Source organism: Dunckerocampus dactyliophorus, chromosome 7, assembly GCF_027744805.1.
Source record: "Dunckerocampus dactyliophorus isolate RoL2022-P2 chromosome 7, RoL_Ddac_1.1, whole genome shotgun sequence".
Lineage (NCBI taxonomy): Eukaryota > Metazoa > Chordata > Actinopteri > Syngnathiformes > Syngnathidae > Dunckerocampus > Dunckerocampus dactyliophorus.
This window is the reverse complement of record NC_072825.1, coordinates 27,479,040-27,502,460: the sequence shown is the minus strand read 5'-3', so window position 1 is coordinate 27,502,460 and position 23,421 is coordinate 27,479,040. Positions and strand designations below refer to the sequence as shown.

Sequence of the window (23,421 nt, the reverse complement as noted above, 5' to 3'; positions counted from 1 at the left end):
TCTTTTGATCAGGTGATAAACAACATATTTCAGTTTATTTTTGTTTTTGTTTAAATTACAAGTTCCAAATGCTTTTTGTCTCACTCCTCTTTCTTGCTTTTGCATATTGTAGCTCTCCTTAAAACCTCATTAAGATCCAAATGTGCAAAATGCAAATTCTAGCAATTTTTCAACTGGTCTTAAGAGTTTGATCAGGAGTGTATGTAAAATCTTGGTATAATCTAAAATCTTTCTACCTTCAGGCCCTGCTAACACACAAAATCACTGCTCCTTCACATATAAAGATAGAAGAATAAGCGGCAGATCGTACTTCATGTATTATTTATTCAAAGCAATAAACATTCAATCCAAGGCAGCCTACGATAATAGCAATATAAAAAAATGGAGAATGAAGAAAGTAGGTCTGCCTGGACATATACCTCTCTAAAGAAATTCATACAGGTCAGACATGAAACCTTAAATGATAAGACAATATTTTAACAAGCTTTAAGTCCCTGCATGGTCTCTTCCAAAGTCTCTTCTCTTCCAAAACCAAGTCATGTGACATTGTCCCAACAATGAGACAATTAGCATTAATGTCACCCCCCCCCCCCCATTTCACTTGTTCCTCTTGTAGATCTTCTTGGCAAAGTTGAGGAACACGGCGTGAGGGAGGTTCTGAGCGTGACGGGTGATGAGCTTCTGTAGCCGCTGGTAGCTCTCGTCTTCGTATTTGCGGTACACGCTTGGCATCTGCAAGGCGTCATAGAGCGCTTTGACCTTTTCCACGCTGGCGTCATCGTGACGCCCGTAACAGGCCTGAGGAGAACGTACATGCAGATTTTAGTTGAAGAGAAGGCGACCGCATCCAGTAAGCCTTTGTGCAACAATGATTCACAGTTGTATACAGTATATGGAACATTAAACTATTGTACTTTCTCATATAGTAGCTGAGGTTGGTTACTGACTCAACTACAGAGAGTACCAGGCATCTATGATGACTGTGGAACCTACTTAAGTCAGTCCTGTTTATGTTGACTGAGTCCTGGTCCACCGTGTTGTCCTTATTATTACAAATGATCTGCTTCATACACGGTCGACTGCTTTTGTAAACAAAAAATATTACAGCCAAGGGTGTAATTTCTTGGACGCAGCCCGAAGATTCAACTAGGGTACCCCCTCCAAAGGGGTCGGGTGCAGAGTGAGTTGGGTGGCAGCCGGAAGCGGGGACCTCGGCGGTCCGATCCATGACTGTAGAAGTTAGCTAGTTGTCATATTTATCCAATTTTGACACATTTTGGCTTCAATTAAGCATTTTCAAGCATAAAAGTGGCGGAAATGCAAATACTGTATAAGGCAATCAGAAAACGCATTGAAAGACATGCTATGTAGTATTTTAAATTGATCACTAGGTGTCAGTAATGTTACATTATGTTACATTGACAAGACAATAGCGACCACTGTGTGAACTCCTTTGTGTACTTCAGCTTTACAGATACCATGTCTGATTCGAAGGCAGTGAGTTTCATACACGGGTGGATCCAAAAAAAAAGCAGACCCTCCAAAAAGTAGCCACTAAAGTTACAATTGACTGTTTTCATGAAATTTCTTTATTTGCATATGTTGGTATGGACATCATCCTTCGGTCCATACCAACATTTATTTTTCCGGTGGGTAAAAAAAAATATGTCCTCCAAAAAATTTAAGTGTTAAAATTTAAGGCAACTGTTATGAAAAATGAGAATTTGTGTTCTTCTACGCTGTGATAACCAGATTATAATCTAATAATGAAAATAAAAATGGTTTAATAGTTGGACCGTACTTTTTCCGCAAGCACATCAACGGTGACGATTATCTCTGAATGTTGCATGAGCGTGCCATTCGTACTCTCAGAGGAATGCCGCGTTTTTGTCTTCAAGGAAATGGTCGGTGGGCACGTGCTCGGTGGGCCCAAGATGGTGCTCCACCACGCCGGAAGAGAACAGTAACTGATCGGCTAACAGAGCTTTTTGGTGACCGTGTTATTGCTTTGAAACGCCCACTGGAATGGCCCCCGAGGTCACCTGATTTGACAGTGCTGGACTTTTTTCTGTGGGGCCATTTCAAATCAAGTGTACTGTATGTGACACCACCACATGACCTCAACGACATTGAGCAGCAAATCAGAGCTGAAGTTAACATCCTCCGGAGGGACAGGGGAATGATCAGGCAAGCAGTGCAGGACATGCGGAGGAGCACGCAACTGTGCAGCCAAAAAAATAGAGGTCATATTGAAGACTAAGTTGACAAAATATGGCAAATAGCGTGAAACAAAGGGTTAATGTGGGTATCGCAGCATACAATAACAAAAATTCTCATTTTGCATCACAGTTTAAGACTTTTCCTTAAATTTTAACCCTTTACTTTCTTGGAAAAAATTGGCCTGTGTTCAGTCATGCATGTAATTATGCAATAAATTTTGGTATGGACTGAAGGATGACATCAATACCAACATGCAAATAAAGCAATTTCATGAAAATATTCAATTGTAACTTCAGTGGCTACTTTTTGGAGAGTCTACTTTCTTTTGATACACCCTGTAGTGTAGGTCAGGGGTGCCCAACCTTTTTCTACTGAGGGCCACACGGTGAAAAATGAAAGGATGCAACTTTGCCACTTTGATATTTTGTAAAGCAACACCTGTACAGTGTTCCCTCGCTTATCGCGGGGGATAGGTTCCCAAATGGCCCACAATAAGTGAAATCCGCGAGGTAGCATACTTTAATTGTTTGCAATTGCTTTATATGTTTTAAGGCTGTAAAACCCATCACCATACACTTTTCTCAGACAAGGCACAAAATGTTCTCACATTTCTCTCGTTTAAAAGTCTCAAAGTTCAAATTTTGTTTGAATTTTAATGATCAACCTCTTGGACACAAGAAATTATTAAGTGACTCACTTGTTTATTTCACACCTTTGTTTTGAAATAAACAATATAAGACCATGGTTTGCCAGAATTGTGACTTTTGTTGCATTTCAACCCACCTCCAACTCTGCTCTCTGTTCAGCGGTCAGGACTTCCATCGCCGTGACAACGAGCCAACTGCACTTGTTATCCTGGATGTCTGTGCCAATCTTTCCAGTCACCGCCGGGTCTCCATAACAGTCCAGGTAATCATCCTGAAACAGGAACGCACTGTTTGTTAATGTACAGGGCCATGTAGGTTTGGATTTTTTTTTCAAATAAAAAGTTCATTTAAAAATTGCATTTTGTGTTAAGTTGTGTTGTCATTGACTAATATTTATATTTGTTTGATGATCTGAAACATTTAGGTGTGACAAACATGCAAAAAAAAAAAAAATGAGGAAAGGGGCAAACACTTTTTCACACCACTGTATGTATTTGTAATCATATTGTAACCCGTGTATCTAGATGCGTATGGAATCGTCTATCACAAAGAGATGTATAACCCTAGTAATCATGTAGTATTGGTGATCACCTGGATTTGGAAGAACTCTCCCATCTCAAGTAAGATGTGTTTGGCATTTTTGTGCTCCTCTTCGTCCTCGATTCCAGCCTGTGAAAACATGGTGAAAGAAATTAGAGTGTGTCTTTACTGACAGTCTACTCCTGAACCGCTGCAAACAAGAGGGTGACAATTTGTCAACACGTGTCAGAACTGTGTCGCCTTTGCTATTATTTGTCATACAACTACACCACAATGCGGCGCTGTTATTGAACCCCATACAAAACACCCACTGTAACTTCTGACTGTTTAGCCAAATTGGCACCAAATTAGGTACACACCTTTAAGGGACTGACAAGCACATGTCTGTAAAATTTTAGAAAAAATGGCCGATATCTTTGCAGGTGGGACAAGTGGGACTTAGCAACTAATTGTTTATTTGTCTAATGATTATAAAACTTTGTGGATAGCTGTATTGCATGTGTGTTAGCATGTGTTCCAAAATATCAGCTCCCAGACACCTACCATGTACATGGCTGCTGCCACTGGGAGGTAAAAGGAGTAGAAGGCCGTCTTATATTTCACAATAGCTTTGTACCTGGAAGACATAGGCCTCCAAAATAAACCTTAAAATGCACTTTTAGGATTGTCCTTTACATAATGTGGTCTTCTTGCCTCTCCATGGTGAATCTGCTGAGGTCAATCTGACCAGGGGGTGCCGTCATGAGGTCGAGAGCTTGACCGAGTTCAGTCTGGAAGGATGTCTGCAACAAGGAGACATGCTGTTGCAGTGTTCACCTTGTCTATGCATCCTCATATAAAACCAAAAGGTACCTCAGTGAAAAGCTCTAGCAGGTGGACATAGTAGGGCTGGGTCCTGCAGTGTCTGCGCAGCAGCCTGTAAATGGAGACCTCCAGGAGGAAGGCATCATTGATGGCATCCAAGCCTATACCGTCCTTTAAGATAACAAGCACAAAACTGAGCGACAGCTTCGTGAAAGCACCTCTTTTCAAATAAATGGAGCTCTACCTTCTTGTACCAGCAGGGCTGTCCTCTGCGGGTCACTGATGCATCCATGATGTCATCGGCTACAAGGAAGAAGGCCTGAAGCTACACACGCACACACACACACACACACACACACACACACACACACACACACACACACACACACACACACACACACACAGCCACGGAGTGGAAAAAGGAGTTAGATAGCACAAGCAACACTTGTGAAGGTTGTTAACTGATGTAATCAGTCTGTGGTTTGTGACTACAGACACATTCTTACCATAGCTTAGTTGTACAAAAATGATCAAATCTATAAACTAAACACGGCTTCAGGTTTGATGTCTACATGTTGGACAGCAAGAACAACCCAAACTAGAAGTGGTTTCTGCAATCAGCAGTGTCCGCTCCGAAAAGAATGAGGCAGTATATAACAGTATAATAACAAATGGCCTAAGTTGATAACACAAATCTTAACGTGCTGTACATGGAATAACGTGCAAAATGATAGGACTGGACACTGGCATAATTTTTTTTAATTTTTTTTAATCCAGAGTACCACTAGATGGGAGTTCACGTACAGACACTAGTAGTTGTACCACAGGCTGAGAATAAAATGTTAATGTTAATGAACAAAGATATAAATAAAAAGTTAAATGCTAAATTTCAAGAAGCATTTCCACAGTTTAGATTATTATTATCATTAGCATTATTAATAACATATTTACAATAGCAGTCAAAGGTTTAGACACACTTTCTCCTATTATTGAATGTGAAGGCCTCGCCAAAGTTTTGACTATTATTGTATATCCCTGATTTAGTCAGCTGGGATAGGCTGGGATAGGCTCCAGCTCATCCGTGACCTTACTAAGACTAAGCGGTATAGAAAATGGACAACACAACCAAAACACAACGTATTTTGCTACTTTCTTTTCATTTCCAGCTAAACTATTCCATCCCCTACAATATGAGCGATTAGTGACCCAACTTACCAATTCAACACACCAGCCGACCACCAGAGCGCGCTGCACGGTGTCCTGTGTGAGCTGAGTTGGTGGGACGAGCTCCCGCAAGGAGCCAATCACTGACAGACCCCGGTTCCTCTTGCCTCCCGGGGCATTGTAGAGCAAAACCTACCAATACACAACACTTAAATAACTTTGACTTGGCAACTTGCTTTTCAAAAGTAGTTCAACTGTCCCAGCGCCGACTTACCTCTTTCAGCCGATTTAGGGCATCCGTAAGTACAGGATCAGTGAGGTCCTGCTCGGTCAGCTCCTGCACCAACTCCTCGAACTGGGCGTCAAAGAGTCCTGGATCTGACAGCAGAGGCTTCTTGCTGTGTGATCCGTTACAAGTGCCGTCCCCCTGGATAGACGAGGTACACAGTGGAGAGGCTTGATGTTGGAACGGGGAGATTGTTGGCCACATAATCCGGATCATTTTAGGAACTGGCAAGCGGAGGAGGTGTCTCATCCCTGAATAGACGTCCAAGTGACACTCTTTAATGTCAAACTAAAGCCAACATTTCATCGTCTGAACGCGAATACCTAGTTAGTTAGCGTAATGCTAAAGCGAACAAATCTAGCTAGCAACTACCTCCTTGTCCTAAAGCAGCGTTGAATGACGCTAAACCTACATTGTTTCCCTTTAAAATGCCTGTCAGCAAAGCGAGACGGAAATTATGATATTCACTTATTTTTTTATCTCAGTCACAAGCCTTTACGTACCATACTCCCTTTATCCTCGCCCCCAAATGGTAAAGTAAACCACAGCGAAGTTGCTTCTTCTCGGATTTTTCAATGTGTAATCAAACCGAGGACCACGAACGTCTCTCAAAAGCAGGATGTGAGGATTGTAGTTCCCCAAGAGAATGACACCCGTTTTATTAGGAAGGAACAAGACTGCGTTTCCCACCCACCCTTGCGTGCAATGACTATGGGCGAGGATTAGGAAGGCTCGATTTGACACTCTGCGTCCTCATTGGTCAGTTGTATCGAACCAGGATGGGTTTTCAAGCAGTTTGGCGAATAGGATTCCGAAAAGGGAGGGGCTTTAGTGGAATGGGGAGACTGTGAACCAATGGGTGAGCCTTTATTATTTTTACTGATATAGCAGAAAAACTTTTAAAAAAAAGGTAGTAAAACAGCTTTAATTTAAAAAAGCGTTACATTTGGATTTAAAATGAAAACGCTATGGTTAATTTTGAATGGGGAAATACACAACTTAATTCCGAAATAGTCACTGCAATTTCCAAACGCTGGATATGTGTCATATTTACGTACAATTTATTCAGGTTTTAAGGCTGTATCCTGCAAAGCCTGCCATACAGATAAACATTTCTTCAAATAAATAATGCAAGACATAATGCAATAATAATGCAAGACATGAAGAGGTAGAAACACATCCTGCTTTGTGAGAGTGTCTCTGTACCTGTATGTACATGAATCACAAATCAGTTTCATATGTGTGTGTGTATCCCATATGCTCCACATTGCACATTTTCCAGAAGAAAAAAAACAGTCTGAAGGGACTCTTGTGTGACCTTACAACTATGTACATTTATTGCAAGAGACTCATGTCATCTGAGCCACAGTGCAATTTACACATCTTTATCTTACAGGATCAGACGGCAGATACGCTTAGTACACAGGGACATGTCGCAAACCAAACTAGTGTGCTGCAATATGCACGTAGTCTTTTCAATCTGATTTCCACTGGCTGCTCTTAGATGTTTTTGTGTGCACAAGAAAAAAGTTAAGAAGCATTTTGTCAAAACCATGCAAATAAAGACATTTCAAGGACATGATAATTGCAAAGTTGGGCCAAGAGTGGGGGTCGGGGCAAGTTCAGGTCTGACGAACAAGCTTTTTGCAGTGTTTGTGGGGTCGTAAAACATGCACGCACACACCAAACCAAGTGTTCGGGGACCACCTATAAATAAAGAATACAAGAAGACGTGCATTCATATTATGTGTGCTGGCCGCCTCTTTCAATGACTAATGTAGAGCTGCAAAAAGAAGAAAAAATGTGTACCCAATTTGCTTATATTACATTATAGTTAGCTAACTATGCAGGGTCAGTCTTTTTTCTTTTTAAATGGAAGACAAAATAAGATTTTTTCTGTGGTTATCATTCAACCCAATGTACAAAAGGGCCAGTAGCACATTGCAATGCATTATTATGTAGCTTGAATGCTCAAAGTCAACCCAGTCTCCAGGCTTGAGTTTCTGCTGTTTAGTGTGATATTCAGAGGGATCTACAGCACCACCGAACAAGCCCATACGAGAACTGTTGGTCGTCCAATGACTTCCTCACAGCGCAGACTCTGAGTACAGAGCTCCCGATGAGCCGCGCAGCAACCGAGGCGACACCAGCCGACGCAAGGATAGCGAGGAGGAGGAGCTTAAATCCCCACAGCTACGCAGGTGGATCCCTTCCGGAGCTCGGCTGCCGTGGCTGTGGTTGTGTCGGCTGTCACTGTGGGAGTTATGATGACCGCGGTGGTGAAGGTGGTGGTTGTTGGGTTGTCCTCGGCTGACACTCCAAGGGCTCCGCCAAACCTTAACAATGTAATCATATGTTTATTATGACAACCTGGACGGCTGCATGAATTGTGTGCACAGACCTCCATAGGTAGATGGTTAGTGGCAGCACCCTCGGATGCTCCCCTCCTCTTAGGCACCTGCCCTGCGTTCCCTGTGTGCTCAGAAGAGGGCGCCAAGTTGCGTTTGGAGCGCTGCAAGAAGCGAGCCACCAGAACTCGAGTCACCTTGAAGACAGAGAACAACATAAGTGTGGAAAAAAAAATCTCAAACCACGAGAAAGTACAGTAATCCCTCGCCACTTCGCACTTTGAATTTCCTGACTTCACTATCGTAGTTTTTCAAAAATATATTACAGTAAGTACTAAATCATGGTGTTTAGAGGTTGAATAGAAAACTTTGCATATGTTTTGCCTAAATGTCGCATTTTCAAGCACACAAATGGCTAAATGAACTAAAATACAAATACAAGGCAATCAGAAAATGCATTCAAAGACCTTGTGTTGATATGTAGTATTCTACACTGGTCACTAGGTGTCAGTATTGTTCAGTGAGACACACAAGCACCAGACTCTCTCACCAGACTTCTTTGAGTTATCACACAACAGACACAATAACCTGTAATAAACATCCCTAATACAAACACCAGCTACTGGTGTGGCCGTAACCCACTCCAAGCTAACACTCAACTCTGAACCCCTGATGTCACTTCCTGTTGGCACCTCACTCAGCTCCCCTCGGGAACACATTTACCGCAACACACACAAGCCTTATTTATGTCTTATTTATGTCTTAAATGGCTTATTTACTCTAATTATGTCTATTATATTGGGTAATGGGAGTGTAAAGGTGATTGTAGGGGTGTTATTTAATTTCTAGAAGGCTCTAATAATGTTAAAAACTGTATTTAGAAAAGTCGCAAACTATGAAAATATTCCATCCATCCATCCATTTTCCTCCGCTTATCCGGGTCCGGGTCGCAGGGGCAGCAGTCTTAGTATGGAAGCCCAGACTTCCCGGTCCCCGACCACCACCTCCAGCTCCATTGGGAGGACACCAAGGCGTTCCCAGGCCAGCTGTGAGACATACTGTAATCCCTCCAGCGTGTCCTAGGTCTTCCCCGGGGCCTTCTGGCTGGGCATGCCCAGAACACCTCACTAGGGAGGCGTCCTAGAGGCATCCGAACTAGATGCCCCAGCCACCTCAGCTGCCTCCTCTCGATGTGAAGGAGCAGAGGCTCTACTCGGAGCTCCTCCCAGATGACCGAGCTCCTCACCCTATCTCTTAGGGTGAGTCCCGCCACCCTACGAAGAAAACTCATTTCAGCCGCTAGTATCCGCGATCTTGTTCTTTCGGTACCATAGGTGAGGGTGGGAACATAGAACATCAGCTCTCTCTTCACCACAACAGTCCGGTACAGCGACCGCATTACTGCAGACGCTGCGCCGATCCGCCTATCGACCTCACGCTCTAACCTTCCCTCACTCCTGAACAAGACCCCGAGATACTTGAACTCCTCCACCTGGGGCAAGACCTCATTCCCAACCTGGAGGGAGCAATCCACCCTTTTCCGACTGAGAACCATGGCCTCAGATTAGGAGGTGCTGAGTCTCATCCCAGAAGCTTCACACTCATATGCAAACCGTCCCAGTAAACGCTGCAGGTCACAGCCCGATGAGGCCATCAGGACCACATCAACTGCAAAGGGCAGCCTCGGCGGAGGCCAACGTTCACCGGAAACAGGCTGGACTTACTGCTTGCAATGCGAACCAGGCTCCTGCTCCAGTTGTACAAGGACTGAATGGCACGTAGTGGCGCGCCACCAATCCCATACGCCCGGAGCACCCGGACACCGTGAGGGACACGGTCGAATGCCTTTTCCAAGTCCACAAAGCACATGTAGACCGGTTGGGCAAACTCCCAAGTACCCTCCAGTGCCCTTGCAAGGGTGTAGAGCTGGTCCAGTGTTCCGCGACCAGGACAAAAACCACATTGCACCTCCTGTAGCCGAGGTTCGATTAACGGTCGTACCCTTCTCTCCAGCACCCTGGAAAAGACTTTCCCAGGGAGGCTGAGGAGTGTGATCCCCCTATATTTGGAACACACCCTCCGGTCACCCTTCTTGAAAAGGGGGACCACCACCCCAGTCTGCCAATCCAGAGGAACTGTTCCCGACTTCCATGCAATGTTGAAGAGACGTGTCAGCCAAGACAGTCCCTCAACATCCAGAGCCTTGAGGAATTCAGGGCGAAACTCGTCCACCCCCGGAGCTTTTCCACTGGGGAGCGTTTTGACTACCCCAGATACCTCAGCTACGGTGATGGAACTGTCTGCGTTCGTGTCCTCAGCCTCTGCTTCCTCTATGGAAGGTATGTCAGTGGGATTGAGAAGGGCCTCAAAGTATTCCGTCCTCAGTCGAGATCAGCAAGCCCCCGTCCCCACTGTAAACAGTGTGGACCGGGCACTGCTTCCCCTTTCTGAGGCGCCAGACGGTTGCCAGAACCTCTTCGAGGCCGACCGAAAGTCGTGAATGAATGAATGAATGAAAATATTCTAAGAATAGAATAAGAATCCTACTCATGGAAATGGACTAATCACAGATGGGTCTGGAACCAATTAGCTATATAAACAAACGTTTATTGTACTGTATTCACATTGTGTTATAGCTGGGGCTTGACACAGGTGATAATTTGAGCAAGGCTGCTATTTCAGAAGTTTGAAAAGTCATTTTTAAACTTTGCAGTACCTGAGAAAGTGTGACTATAGCTCTTGTTGGCCACATTGTAACATATTAAGATGTTACAATGTTAACACAGCAGCAACAGAACCAATATTGGTAAGAGGCAAACGGCATTCAATGAACTGCAGAGTCTCCTACAGTATAGTCGCTGGGCATGTGGTCTTTATTTAGCCCTGGGTTAAAAACACTGGCATTATCAGCTGTGGCTGTAGGCAATCTGTTGTTGTAGTTTTGTATTAACATCACAAAATGGCAGTAGCTGCACTTTAAGTATTCTGAATGGTCAGCATCCAGCAGCTTTATATACCTCTGTAAGTACTGTAAAATGTTAGTTGTGCGATGCAGTTGTTAGTGTGAAACTCATGTGTGTTACACTTGTAATGCTGTTGTTTAAAATAAGCTCATCGCTTTTAGTGCTGGCTGAGTAGTTTGCTCCTTACCGTTGTTACAACATAGGTTCTGTTGCTCCTGTGTTGTGCAACATACTTGTTATTAAATGACCATCTGATTGAAGAGAGCGAGGTTTTCCTTACCACTTTCTCATGCACTCCAAATCATTACTGAGGTTAAAAAATAAAGTTGTTATGTATTATTATTATAAGTTCCCAAATGGTGTCATAACATACCTGTCCACAATAACATCCAAACACATACAGTATCTATCTCTGCATGAACTTTAAAATTGTGGTTGGCGCTACTCGTGTACTCGTGTTGGCATGTAAAAGTCACGCGTGTTCCACTTGTGCAACATACTTATTAATTTATGACCATGTGGTCAAAGAGAGCTGTGTTTTCCTTTTCACTTTCTCATGCACAAAAAATATGCTTTTCTATATTCTACAACATATTTGGGCACTTTTAGAAGTTGGAAAATGGTTTGATTACATATTTAGCGGTCCAAAATACTGTATCTATCTTTGCATGCGCTTTAAATGTTGGTTGCACTACTCTTCTGTTGGCGTAAAAGTCACGCGTGTTCCACTTGGGCAACATACCTATTAATTTATGACCAAGTCATCAAAGAGACTTTCTCATACACGCCAAATCGTTATTATTAAAGTTGAAAAATTATATCGTTATATACTCTACAGCATATTTGGACACTTTTAGAAGTGGACAAATGGTGAGATAACATATTTAGCTGTCCAAAATAACATCCGTTCACAGACAGTATATATCTTTGCATGTGCTTTAAAGTTTTGGTTGCACTACTCTGCTGGTGTAAAAGTCATGCGTGTTACACTTATGCAATATACTTGTTCATACATGACCTTGTGGTCAAAGAGAGCTGTTTTCGTTTTCACTTTCTCATGCATACCAAATTATTATTAAAGTTGAAAATGATGTTGTTATATATAAAATGAGTTTTCAAATTTGACAAATAACAACCTCTCTCCAATTAACACCTGCTTCCAATTAACTCATTCATTCCCAGCCATTTTTCAAAAAACAACCCCTTCAATACCGGCCATTTTAGACGATTTTGACTGATCTTTCAAGGTACACAGAATATTGGGATCTATGGCTATATAAATATTAACCAACCAAAAGAAAGATTAGACTCTGGTCTTTCATCATAAAAAAAAAGTTTGTTTCTACCTTTTTCTGTTCTTTAGTAATCAGCAGTAGAACATAGGTAAGTTTCAGGAAAATGTCAGATCTTGACTAGAAAATGGAGAAAACAAGCTTTTTGTGAAAAGATACATTTCAAGCATAACTTTCATTTTACATTTTCATTTTTTCATTTTTATAATATATTGCTGAAAAATATCTAAACAACTATACCAACATAAACAATGCAAAGACGGCTTGTTTTACATCAAAATAAGAATTTATTTACAAATATAACACCTTGAACTATTTACAATTTTCACATTTGGAACTGAACTATGTGTGTGTGCATGTGTGCGCATGCGTTAAAATTTCCCTACAATGCGTCACGTTCTGCACGCTACGCTCCTCCACGCTCTCTCACTTCCTCCTTCCTGTCATGTGTGATTTGTCCGTTCACATGATCCCTGCCGAGCTCTTATCAAATGCACTTCTGCCACCTTGTGGCCGTTTTTATGGCTTAAAATTGCTCTGAACTGCATTAGTGGAGAGTTGCATCATCACTTCTTTTTGCCTCTCGCGCAAAAAAACGTAAAAGACATAGAAATATGTTATTGGGATCGGGTTTAAAAAAACGTAAAACTACGTCTTTGGTATTGAATGAGTTCACATCCCTGTGACCTTTGTGGTTTAGGTGAATAAATTTGAGCATTTAGGGTAGATATTAGAGAATATGATCAGACAAACCTTGAGGTCTCCAAGAGAACGGTGGTATTCTTTGGGTAAACGCAGGGGGGACACGGGTGGTACTTTAGAGGGAACGTGCACCCCCGTAGATGTCGATTTCATGCAGTCTTTCCGTGGCAAAGCGGCAGCAGGAGGCAAAGAAGTGCGAGGCAATAAAGACGCCTCCGAGGATGGACCTTTGGGGAAAAAAAAATTGCTGAATTTTGAATGTTTGTAATGTATGATGCATTTTTAATCATGAAGATGTCAGGATATCCCATTTTAAAAGCTAATATGACTTACCTATATCTGGAGAAGCCTTACTGCATGCAAACACTAAGTCAACTGGAGGAGAGAAGGAAAAAAAAAAACACATTTTTATACCTTGTATGAAAAATAGGACAATGTACAAGAAATAATGACCTGTATCAGGAAAGGAGCTGAGGCCAGGCTCACTGTGTGACCTCACAAGGCGTAGGAGCCCTTCGCTGTTGCTTCTGCCATAATTCCTTGCGGCTCGTCGTCGCAGGTACAGAGGCAAACGTTGTGTACAGTTCTCGCTGGTGAGGGGAGCTGAGGAGTCATGGGCAGCAACTTGGCATAATGGAGTGGAGGGTCGAACCCGAATGTCTGGTATGGAGCATCGTTGCTGTGAGGGGGACGCCCCTATTGCTTCCAGCTGGGAACAACTCCGAGCCAGCATGGCCTGGCGCCGTAACACCGGAGACCTGGAAGAGCCAACGTAGAATTCAATTAATTGTGGTGGCCCAACACTAATAAATTTTGACTTTTTAAGGTCATGCCACAGCATCTCAATAGGATTCAGGTCAGGACTTTGATTAGGCCACTCCAAAGTCTTCATTTTGTTTTTTGCCAGCCATTCAGAGGTGGACTTGCTGGTGTGTTTTGGATCATTGTCCTGCTGCAGAACCAAATGTGGTTTCAGCTTGAGGTCACCGACAGATGGATCCTTCAGGATTTTTTGGTTGACAGCAGAATTCATGGTTCCATTTATCACAGCAAGTCTTCCAGGTCCTGAAGCAGCAAAACAGCCCCAGACCATCACACTACCACCACCATATTTTACTGTTGGTATGATGTCCTTTTTATGAAATGCAGCGTTACTTTACAGATGTAATGGGACACACACCTTCCAAAAAGTTCAACTTTCAGTTCCAAAAAGTTCAACATTTAACCATGTAGGTTTGGATTTTTTTTCCCTTAATAATAAAAACTTTCATTTAAAAACTGCATTTTGTGTTCATTTGTGTTGTCATTGACTAATATCTGAAACATTCAAGTGTGACAAACATGCAAAAAAAGAAATCAGGAAGGGGGCAAACATTTTTTCACACCACTGTATATCTATACACAGAGCTGATCAAAATCTTAAGACCGGTTGACAAATTGCTTGAATTTGCATTTTGCACATTTGGATCTTAATGAGGTTTTAAGTAGATTTTGATCAGGTCTTTATGTGAAAATAATTTAAAAATAAAATGTTTGTTAAAAAAAAAACAACATTTTATTTTATTAGAAAAACAAATGTGGTTTGTGTCATGGATGCATCATATTTTTGAACTGTGCAACAAGTTTAAAATGAACCAATCCACTTGCATTGGGGCCAAATCCACCAGTTACAGTGTCTGGAGCTAAGGCATTTTGAAAACGTTTGCTGTGTGTAGCTGCCGTCACCCAATTTTCAAGTGAATTACTGCCACTTACAACACAAGAGTGGAACGGTATCGCCCTACATATCATGTTTTCAAATCAAACCAGCTAGACAGGCTTATTGCTTCTCGTGAATCTCACTAGATGGTGTACCTAATGAAATGACCCTCCGCTCACCTGTATGTGGTGGTTGCAGTGCTGGGTGAAGAGCAAGAATTGGACCTCTCGCCTCTAAGGAAGCGCCGGGCTCTGGGTCCCCCGGCCAAGGGACTCTCTGGCGTCTGAGAGCGGGGCCCGCGGAGGCTGAGCCGCTCCCCTCCTCCATCACCCCCATCGCCCACCTCACTGGCCGCCCTGCTGCCCCTGCCCCCGTGGTTCCTCAACCCCACCTCCAACAGACAGGAGTCCTCGGACGGGGACGAATCATCGGGGATGTCAACGATCTCTGACATTAGCAAAGATCCACTATCCATGGAGACTGAATAAAAAAATACTTCCATTGAACTGTGTCGAAGTCTTATTAAACATTGTTGAATTGTGCACAATACACGTTCAAATCAATGAATCACTTCTCACCTTCTCCACTGAACGCTGTAGACGTTCCTCTTTCTCCAGAGAGTTCGGCACCGTGCTGGTCAAACATCGTCGCCTTGACGGTCACAAAATGATGAAAAAAGGTTATCGGGAGCATTCAACATGTAATGATGCTTATAACGATAGACACTCACCTGGCTGGCAGCTCTTTGTCCCATCACAGCCTCGTAGGGAGGAGGACAGTCAGTGGGGTACAGAGGAATAGGGCTCTCCATGGAGCCGTTGTAGGTGATACTACACATGACACAAAGATATCAGAGAATTATCTCCTTAGCCAGGATTTTGTTCTGACTTGTCAGAACATTAGGTACATCTGACAAAATGACAGTAATGACATTACCATTAATGTGCAAGGCAGTGTTTTTCAAAATGAACGATCGCATCAATTATGTGACATGTCTAAGTTGCTTGTACATTATTTGTGCATACTGTGAACTTTGGGCAGTATTTCTCATTTTTGTGAATATTTCAATTGTGAGAGGTGGTGGTTATCATGAATAAGTCAGTAGATAATAAGTCAGCGATCACATTCATTATAGGATGTGTCTAGGTTGCAATTCTTGTGTGTGACTTTGTGCATTATTTCTAGTTTTTCTGATTCATTCTATTGTCCAAAGTGGTACTCAGTAATACCTGGTGCGAGGAGTGATTGCATTAATCATATGATACGTCTATGTTGCGCGTACATGTGGTCGTGACTGTACCATCAACATTAACTTTATGCTTTGTTACAAGTCTGTTATTTGTATTACGCAAGTTGGCGGCTATCATTGATAATTGGTGGGAGGAGCGATCACATTCATTATAGGAATGCATGTGTGTGTGACTTTCTGCATTATTTCAATTCTTTTTGTGATTCATTTTATTGCGCAAGGTGGTACTTATTAATAACTGGTGGGAGGAGCAATCGCATTAATCGCATGTGTTTGAGGGTGCCATAGACTTTGACTTGTATTATTTAGTTTTTTAGCTTATTTCTATTATGCAAAGTGGTGGTTATTGTTCATAACTGGTGGGAGAAGCAATCTCATTAGGACATATCTAAGTTGCATATGCTTGAAGATGTCACAGATTTTGACTTGCATTATTTGTTGGTTTTCTTTTTAGCTTATTTCTATTATGCTAAGTGGTGGTTATTATTATTATTACTGGCTGGTGTAGCAGTGCAGTTCTACAGCACATTAAACTAAAACCACAATAAAACAAATACTGTAAAGCACCGTGTATAAACCACACTTTTTTTCCACTGGTAAGAAGCAAAAACTCGGGGTGCGGTTTATACACGATGACAGGTCTGTGACCAGATGCAGAAATTGACGAGAAGTCCATTTTAGGATAGCCGTCTGTGGGTCAGACAGTTGCTTTGACTTTAGCGCCCTCTGCTGTACAGTTGCTGAAAATGCTTGTGTATGCAACTAACTTATGTGACGGCTGTCTGTATTTTCACACAGTGAAACCATCTCTATATACACTGAAGCTAACCTAAGCTTCCAATGTAAAATACAATACAACCTTGGAGTTTATTCAAATTCACACTGAAGCAATGCAATAAAATAATAATAGAGAAAAAGACAAGCAGTGAAAGATAAGATATCAAAACATCTCTGAAAATTGCAAATTTCTTTATTTTGATGTTTTATTATTATTATTAGTAGTAGTAGTAGTAGTAGTAGTATTAATCTGTTCTTAGCCATAATATTAAAGATCTAGATGCCGAAGTTCAGATTTCTTCTTTATTCTTCTTTTTGAAATTGCTTAGTACCTTTTACGCATGTTGATTTGAGATGAAAGAGTTGGCAAGCATTTATGAACTGAAAATGGGGGTGTGGTTAATACACGAGTGCGGTTTATACACGGTGCTTTACAGTATTCATAAATAAATACCTCCCTGACAGTTTGTCAATGAAAACCGAGCACAGCTGCTGTATATCAATCAAGGCCGGATTATTGATCGCACTCTTGTAGCGGATCTCATTACATTTTACAGGGGTACCTAATAAAGTGTCTGGTGAGCGTTACCTCTGAGCGTCTGTCTCTGAGCTGCAGGTGTACTCAGGAGGATAGTAAGGAGGCGGAGGAATGGGTGGAACAAACTCCTCAAAGTCCATGATGTTGGTCAGGAAGGCGTCCTGAGGGGTTGTGCATTCCGGGTTGACGGAGCGAGAGCGATGTGGCGCCAACTACAGTGTAATACAGATGTAAGTATTGTTTTCTTTACTGTGGTTAGTAAAAAATAAATAAGAGTGTGTGTGCTCACCAGGTGCACAAGGTCCAAGGAAAATATGTGGATGCTGCAGGTGACCGTGGACAGAGTACAGATGATGGTGGAAAGGATGCTGAGACCGCATGCGCTAAACAACAAGTCCTGCATGCAGAGCAAATGAGAACATTAGGAGCTGTTTATGTTAAGAACAAAACTCTACCAGCACTCCCTTACCTTCAGCTGATGTCTAACTGAGTGGCAGTCTGAATTCAGGTTCAGTACCAGGGTTCCATCTTCTTTGCTGGAGCAGGATTCAGTGGGCGCGCAACACACGCAGCGGCCATTCTCCACCTACACACACCAAGACAATCAAACAAAATATATTCCTGGAAAGTTTCACTGCGCATTTCTTTCCAAGGGCGTTTTAGCATCATGTGTTTGTACCTGGCAGGTGAGCATTGACTTGACCATCTGCGCGTTCTGACAGGACAGCATGGAGCCCGCCAGACTGAGGATCACACACACCGCAGACAGCAGCATGAACAGAGATACCTGCAGGGGGACACACAAGTTTTATGCTGCAGTCATTTTGGATGTGCTCATGTAGTAGTTGTCTTTTTTATGATTATGTAACTCCACACGCGTTATTTTTAGCCAAATTAAAAAAGGTTTCATTAATATGTAACCAAGTTACCACACTAAAAATATTTTTTTTTATTTCTGCACACGAATGTGCTTCCAGCCGGAGTGCGTTAACTTTGCAAATATGAAAGCCATATTTTACATGGAATATTGCACAGGAGTGTATCAATAATTTACAGCTACACAAGGATCCATCTGCAAGGAGGGGGGCGCTTGCGAGATGGATTAATAATACAAGACCCCTTCGTGTGGTCTGTCACGTTCAATTGCTGTTTACAACGTCAAAAAAAAAAATAGAACAAGTAGTTATAAAACAAAAGCCTTTGCAAAATCACCATGTTTTTTTAAAATTAAAAAGTACTGCTTTTATGTGAGTGCCAGGAAAAAAGCTCTAGTTTGACGCCCCCAGCTGGTTTGCATGTACACATCTCTAGACCCCGAATATAAGACGGCCTGTCTTTTTCACACTTTTTACTCCAAGAATAATGACCCTCTTATATTTGGCTCAATACGGTAAAAGGTCAAAATCATCATGATCTACTTGGACTTCTGAGCTTGCTGCTTGTGTACTGCAAGAAAAAACAACAACGTACATCATCACGGTGTTGATTTGCACTTCGTTTGCTTTGCGCCGTAGCGTTGTTGGGAGTATACTGTTTTAAATTCAAATTACTGTAATTTCCGGTGTATAAACCGCTACTTTTTTCTTAAACTTTGAACCCTGCAGCTTATACAGCAGTGCGGCTAATTTATGGCCATGTTTTAATCTTGTGACATCTCCTTTACTTCGGAACTACTACTAATTGTTTAAATACTGTACTGCTCGCAAGTCAGTGCGGAAACGGTAGCTCTTTCTTTGCCAGGAGCCAATCACGGGCTACAAGGGAGTCCACAACGAGCTTGTCAACACATCGGAAATCACATGAAGCCATTACTCAGTGTAACAGTCTGACTCACAGCATCATCTTACGAAGAATTTTCTAAGATGACACCGTGAGGCAAACTGCGGCTTACATATCTACAAATCTGTTATTCTCTCTAAATTTAGTGGCCGCGGCTTAAACACCGGTACGTCTTATACACCACAAATTACAGTATGTACAGTAATTCCTCACCACAATTTTGTGACTTTTCTCTATCTACAGTAGGTGTTTCCAAAATATATTAATTAATAAATCATGCTGTTTCATAGGTAAATACAGCCTATTATTAGTTTAAAAAATGCATAGTTAAGCAAATTTTACAGGGTTTTTTTGGCCTAAATTAAGCAAGCACAAAAACAGCTAAATTAACTCAAATACAAATATAAGGCATTCAGAAGATGCATTCACAGATGCTGGGACGATATGTACTACGGGTACATGAGACACCCGAACTCACGAGACAAGACGAGATTTTAATATTAATTTTAAGAAAAGTACAATGAAAAAATACTGACTTGACAAACGATTTTTTTATTTAACCGAGTCACAAAACACTGCATATGCGTTTTGAAATGTTTATTGTCCCACAAATTGAATCTAAAAGATATTATTGTCAACATTTTTTGAGAGTAGAGACTTTTGAGAGAAGTTGCTAAATTGTCAACACGGATCTCTTCTACCTATGAGGTGTGTTATAAAGCGGAGTTAGGGTTGCCACAGTGCCATTATTAACAAAGCAACACACCCACTTTGCCGTTTATCTTCCAATACATCGTCACCAATACATCGTACTTTCATTTTTGCTACTAACTTGGAACATGAGTAATTAACTTCATCTGTGATTGCCGGTGCTTGTAAATTTGTCATAGAAATTTGCCACCAAAATGTAACAAGCGTAAATAGAACCGCTATCTACTGTATGTGTTTTGATCTGACAACACTTAAGTAACATTGATCAAATGTAGAATTACTACAGCTTCTGCTTGGACATTAACATGGCGGCAGCTGCTCAACTCCCATGGAAAAGCAGCCACTTGTTACTTGCTGACACCGGGAACACCAAGGTAGGTTGGATTGTAAGGTTTATAGTGTGCGTAAAGCAGTTAATGTGTGGTTCCAATAATACTTCACGCACTGCCACTCCCATATTATGCGTATTATCATTCCTTGTAGCGATGCCATAGTTTACATTCTGATTCTGGCTTCTGGCTGCCCTGTTCTCACAAGTTAGCTCTTCTCAAAATGAGAAATCTTGTCATGTTTTAATCTCGCGGCATCTCTATAAATAAGGAATCCTACTTCGTGGAAATTGACTTATCACATCCAGGTCTGAAACCACTTAACCTCAATAAACGAGAGATTACTGTGTCACTGTTTTTGAATAAAAATATATGAGAGTGAGATTCATGTTTTACTATTTTACAATTCAAAATAGAAAAGCATATATATAAATAAAAACATATATTCATATATTTAGCTAAATATATGTCCTTTTCCTCGAAAAAAGACTTACAGGTATATTCAGTGTTTAGAAATGTACACATGCCAGCAGGTGGCGCCAAATGACTCACACAAACCAATGACCTGGCGACAGAAAGACCCGTCGAAAAAGTGTCTCAAAAGGTTGTTAGCAAAGAACAGAGGAGGAGTTATGATGGAAATTTTAATTATCCAACAACTGTTGAGCAGCTAAGAATTTTTTTAAAAATTATGATTAATCAGTAACTGATGGAAACTCAATTCCTTTTACTGTCTCAAGTTCTTATGAGTCACTCATTGAAGTGAATCGGGTACTCGAGTCACTCCTCACGAAGCAGATGCCCAACAAGTTACACCTGTGACTCAGTGAAACTCGAGTTTTTGTCGCGCTATCAGACCAGTCAGGTTACATTGGTGCCATGGCCTGAGTGAGAGTGAAAGTGTGGTTTAGGGTTGAAGTGCAACGCCAGCTGGTGCAGCTGTGTGAGAGTTCGTTTCAGCTTGATGCCTATGTAAACCCGACTGGTTCACCCCTGCGCACGTCTGGGGCTTGAATCACGGTCCACTGAATGAGCGTCGGTTTGAAACATCCTGAGAGGAACTTATGCAGTGTACCATCAGGTTCATCTTATTGTCAACATTGTTGCAGCATTGTTAGCCCTTAGCATGGTTAGCACTAGCTGTTAGCATTTCAGTGTGCTCTGTTACCAACAAGCGGCCATGATGGATTTGGTAATCTGTCTCGGGAAGCACAGAAGATCCACATACCACCAAAGTGAAAGGTCTCCTCCATGAGATAATTCCAACAATCCCCGATGCCACCACCTACAGAAACAACGAAAACACACCCTATGATCTCCTATGTATACATACATACAGTATATATACATACATACAGTATTATGAGTTGATGTAGACTTACAAAAAACCCGGCCCAGAACGGACAGGACTGCCTGACTCGAGCAGACGAGGTGAAGGCCATGCTGGTGAAGGAGAAGGCCAGGACCATGGCCCCGAGGCCCAGGTGGCACAGACCCAGGTAGAGCAGCAACCGGGCACCACCGGGGCCTCGACCCGAGATGCCCCGCCGGCTGTCTGACCAGCCGCGGGACCCCGAGGCGGATGCCACGCTGCTGGAGTCGGATGGCGAGGGCATGTTGGCGATGATGTTCCTACTTTTTAGCAAAAGTTCAGGTCGGCTTCCACTTTTGTTGAAGCAAAAGGTTGACAACGGAGCACAGAAAAAGTCCACCTCATTTGACAGCCATGACACTCATTTTTGCCTGGGTGTCTTTAAAGTTTTCCAGCAAGTCAGCACACCACACAGCACCTCCTCAAAAGTACTCTTCTATGATGATGCACATGTCTCCTCATTTTGCTACCCTTCTGCAGCCATGCCTCCTCACGCTCTCCCTCCTCTCACCAGTGGCATTGCGGCAAGACAAGCAGCAGGCCGCACATTCTCAAGCATCCCAAAGCAGGACAGAAGAAGAGAGACGCCCCCACTCTTGTGTCCTCATCATCTGCCACGAAGAAGACGCTCATTAGCGCGACGTGGAGAGCAAGCAGATGTTGTCCATCGATTGCTAAACTGCAGCAAAGGCGGCGATGGGATGCTCCACACAGCGACCAAGTCCACCTTCACGTTCCGCCTCGTTTCCTACACCCGCAGTCACGCGGGCATCACGTCCACTCCGTTCCGGACACTCCACGTCCACTTCCACTGACACGTCTTTTAGTACAATTCAAATCATTACCTTAATTAGTCCTTACTGTAAAAGCCTCTGCGTGTTTTTCCTCCCACGTCTGCTATGCAAGCCCCAACCTGCCTCGTGCGTAATGACAAGGCACGTAAAGCGTGCGTGAGATGCGGCAGAGCGCCGTAGTGCACGAAGGTTGCTGATGCTGACAAGGAAGGAAGGATGGAAGAGAGGAAGGAAGGAGGGAGGGCCGAACTGATGGCATTCGTGTTAACATTTGCATATGGATATTTTTAAAAATTCTGTGTAAAAAATATAAGAGAAAAAATGTAAAAATATATACATATAAAATCCTGCCCCTCGCCGGGATGCTGGTGTGGAGATCCGACTATCGACAGTACAGCAATCATGTTGTTTTACTACAGTGCTTTTAATTTGAAGACACTTACAGGATGTGTTTCGCCAGGGGTGTCCAAACTTTTTCAAGCGAGGGCCATATAGTGAAAAATGAAGGGAAGCAAGGGTCTATGGAGGATTGAAAGTGCCAAAATGTCATTACATCATTAGATAATTAATTAAATATGTCATTAATTAATTGAATATGTCATTAATTAATTAAAATGTATTTAATTCAAATTTTAATAAATATGTCATTAATTAATTAAAATGTATTTAATTCCAATTTTAATTAATTAATGACATATTTAATTCATTAATGACATATTTAATTCATTATCTAGTGATGTATTTATTTATTTAATTTTGGCACTTTTAATCCTCCATAAGGGCCACTTTGAGATTTTGTAATGCTAAAAAGTTTCATATATTTCAAGAAAAAACTGCACCTCATCTTTGTGATATAGGTGAAAAAGCCTATCATAGCATCAACTTTAGTCATTGCTCTTTTTTTAAATATTTTTTTCAAAATATTTCAACTTTCTTCTTACATAATCTTCATAAATTTTATTTTTGTAAGGTTATGATTTTATTCCCATAATATTTTCAATTTATTCCCATAATATTAGAACTTTCTCCCCAACCTAATATTCCAAAAATTACAACTTTATTTTGTTTTGTTTGTTTCTCATAATTGAGGACTTTAAAAAATATCTATTTTTTTTTTATATTTAAATTCTATGCGACTAAAATAAAATTCTTTTCCTCATAATATTGCAAGTTTATTCTAATAAAATTGCAACTTTTTTCTTGTTAA

The 23,421-nt window shown here is 41.8% G+C and overlaps 2 protein-coding genes across 5 annotated transcripts; both read right to left on the bottom strand.

The window, feature by feature from the left end:
- Positions 1 to 297: 297 nt before the first annotated feature.
- Positions 298 to 6,293, bottom strand: fdps (farnesyl diphosphate synthase (farnesyl pyrophosphate synthetase, dimethylallyltranstransferase, geranyltranstransferase)). Of its 2 annotated transcripts, none has more exons than XM_054781727.1 (10): positions 6,165 to 6,283; positions 5,650 to 5,912; positions 5,427 to 5,567; positions 4,456 to 4,536; positions 4,260 to 4,382; positions 4,101 to 4,189; positions 3,951 to 4,023; positions 3,459 to 3,536; positions 3,004 to 3,138; positions 298 to 798 (listed from the first exon to the last, which is right to left on the bottom strand). In XM_054781727.1, the coding sequence occupies exons 2-10, from the start codon at positions 5,908 to 5,910 to the stop codon at positions 598 to 600; spliced, it is 1,182 nt and encodes a 393-aa protein (XP_054637702.1). In that variant the 5' UTR covers positions 5,911 to 5,912; positions 6,165 to 6,283; the 3' UTR covers positions 298 to 597. The 2 variants fall into 2 exon arrangements, with proteins under 2 accessions (XP_054637702.1, XP_054637703.1); XM_054781728.1 differs by having other exon boundaries at positions 299 to 798; positions 5,650 to 5,802; positions 6,165 to 6,293.
- Positions 6,294 to 6,570: 277 nt separating this feature from the next.
- On the bottom strand, positions 6,571 to 22,407 carry fam189b (family with sequence similarity 189 member B). Of its 3 annotated transcripts, XM_054783081.1 has the most exons (15): positions 21,431 to 22,407; positions 21,277 to 21,333; positions 17,909 to 18,016; positions 17,699 to 17,815; positions 17,519 to 17,626; positions 17,281 to 17,441; positions 15,396 to 15,495; positions 15,244 to 15,316; positions 14,845 to 15,160; positions 13,420 to 13,724; positions 13,300 to 13,341; positions 13,018 to 13,193; positions 12,319 to 12,384; positions 8,063 to 8,206; positions 6,571 to 7,997 (listed from the first exon to the last, which is right to left on the bottom strand). In XM_054783081.1, exons 1-15 carry the CDS (start codon positions 21,662 to 21,664, stop codon positions 7,749 to 7,751), a joined length of 2,256 nt encoding a protein of 751 aa, XP_054639056.1. In that variant the 5' UTR covers positions 21,665 to 22,407; the 3' UTR covers positions 6,571 to 7,748. The 3 variants fall into 3 exon arrangements, with proteins under 3 accessions (XP_054639056.1, XP_054639058.1, XP_054639057.1); XM_054783083.1 differs by lacking the exon at positions 12,319 to 12,384 and having other exon boundaries at positions 14,845 to 15,145; XM_054783082.1 differs by lacking the exon at positions 12,319 to 12,384 and having other exon boundaries at positions 13,300 to 13,724; positions 14,845 to 15,145.
- Between the last annotated feature and the right edge of the window lie 1,014 nt (positions 22,408 to 23,421).

Excerpts from the sequence above, each read along its gene's own strand:
- fdps (XM_054781727.1), bottom strand. The coding sequence starts at position 5,910 with ATGAGACACCTCCTCCGCTTGCCAGTTCCTAAAATGATCCGGATTATG. Across the intron at positions 4,383-4,455 it reads AGCCCTGCTGGTACAAGAAG|GACGGTATAGGCTTGGATGC; the intron begins GTAGAGCTCCAT and ends GTTATCTTAAAG. Across the intron at positions 799-3,003 it reads AACAGAGAGCAGAGTTGGAG|GCCTGTTACGGGCGTCACGA; the intron begins GTGGGTTGAAAT and ends CGTTCTCCTCAG.
- fam189b (XM_054783081.1), bottom strand. The coding sequence starts at position 21,664 with ATGCCCTCGCCATCCGACTCCAGCAGCGTGGCATCCGCCTCGGGGTCC. Across the intron at positions 15,161-15,243 it reads TACAGCGTTCAGTGGAGAAG|TATTTTTTTATTCAGTCTCC; the intron begins GTGAGAAGTGAT and ends GTTCAATGGAAG. Across the intron at positions 7,998-8,062 it reads CTAACCATCTACCTATGGAG|GTTTGGCGGAGCCCTTGGAG; the intron begins GTCTGTGCACAC and ends TACATTGTTAAG.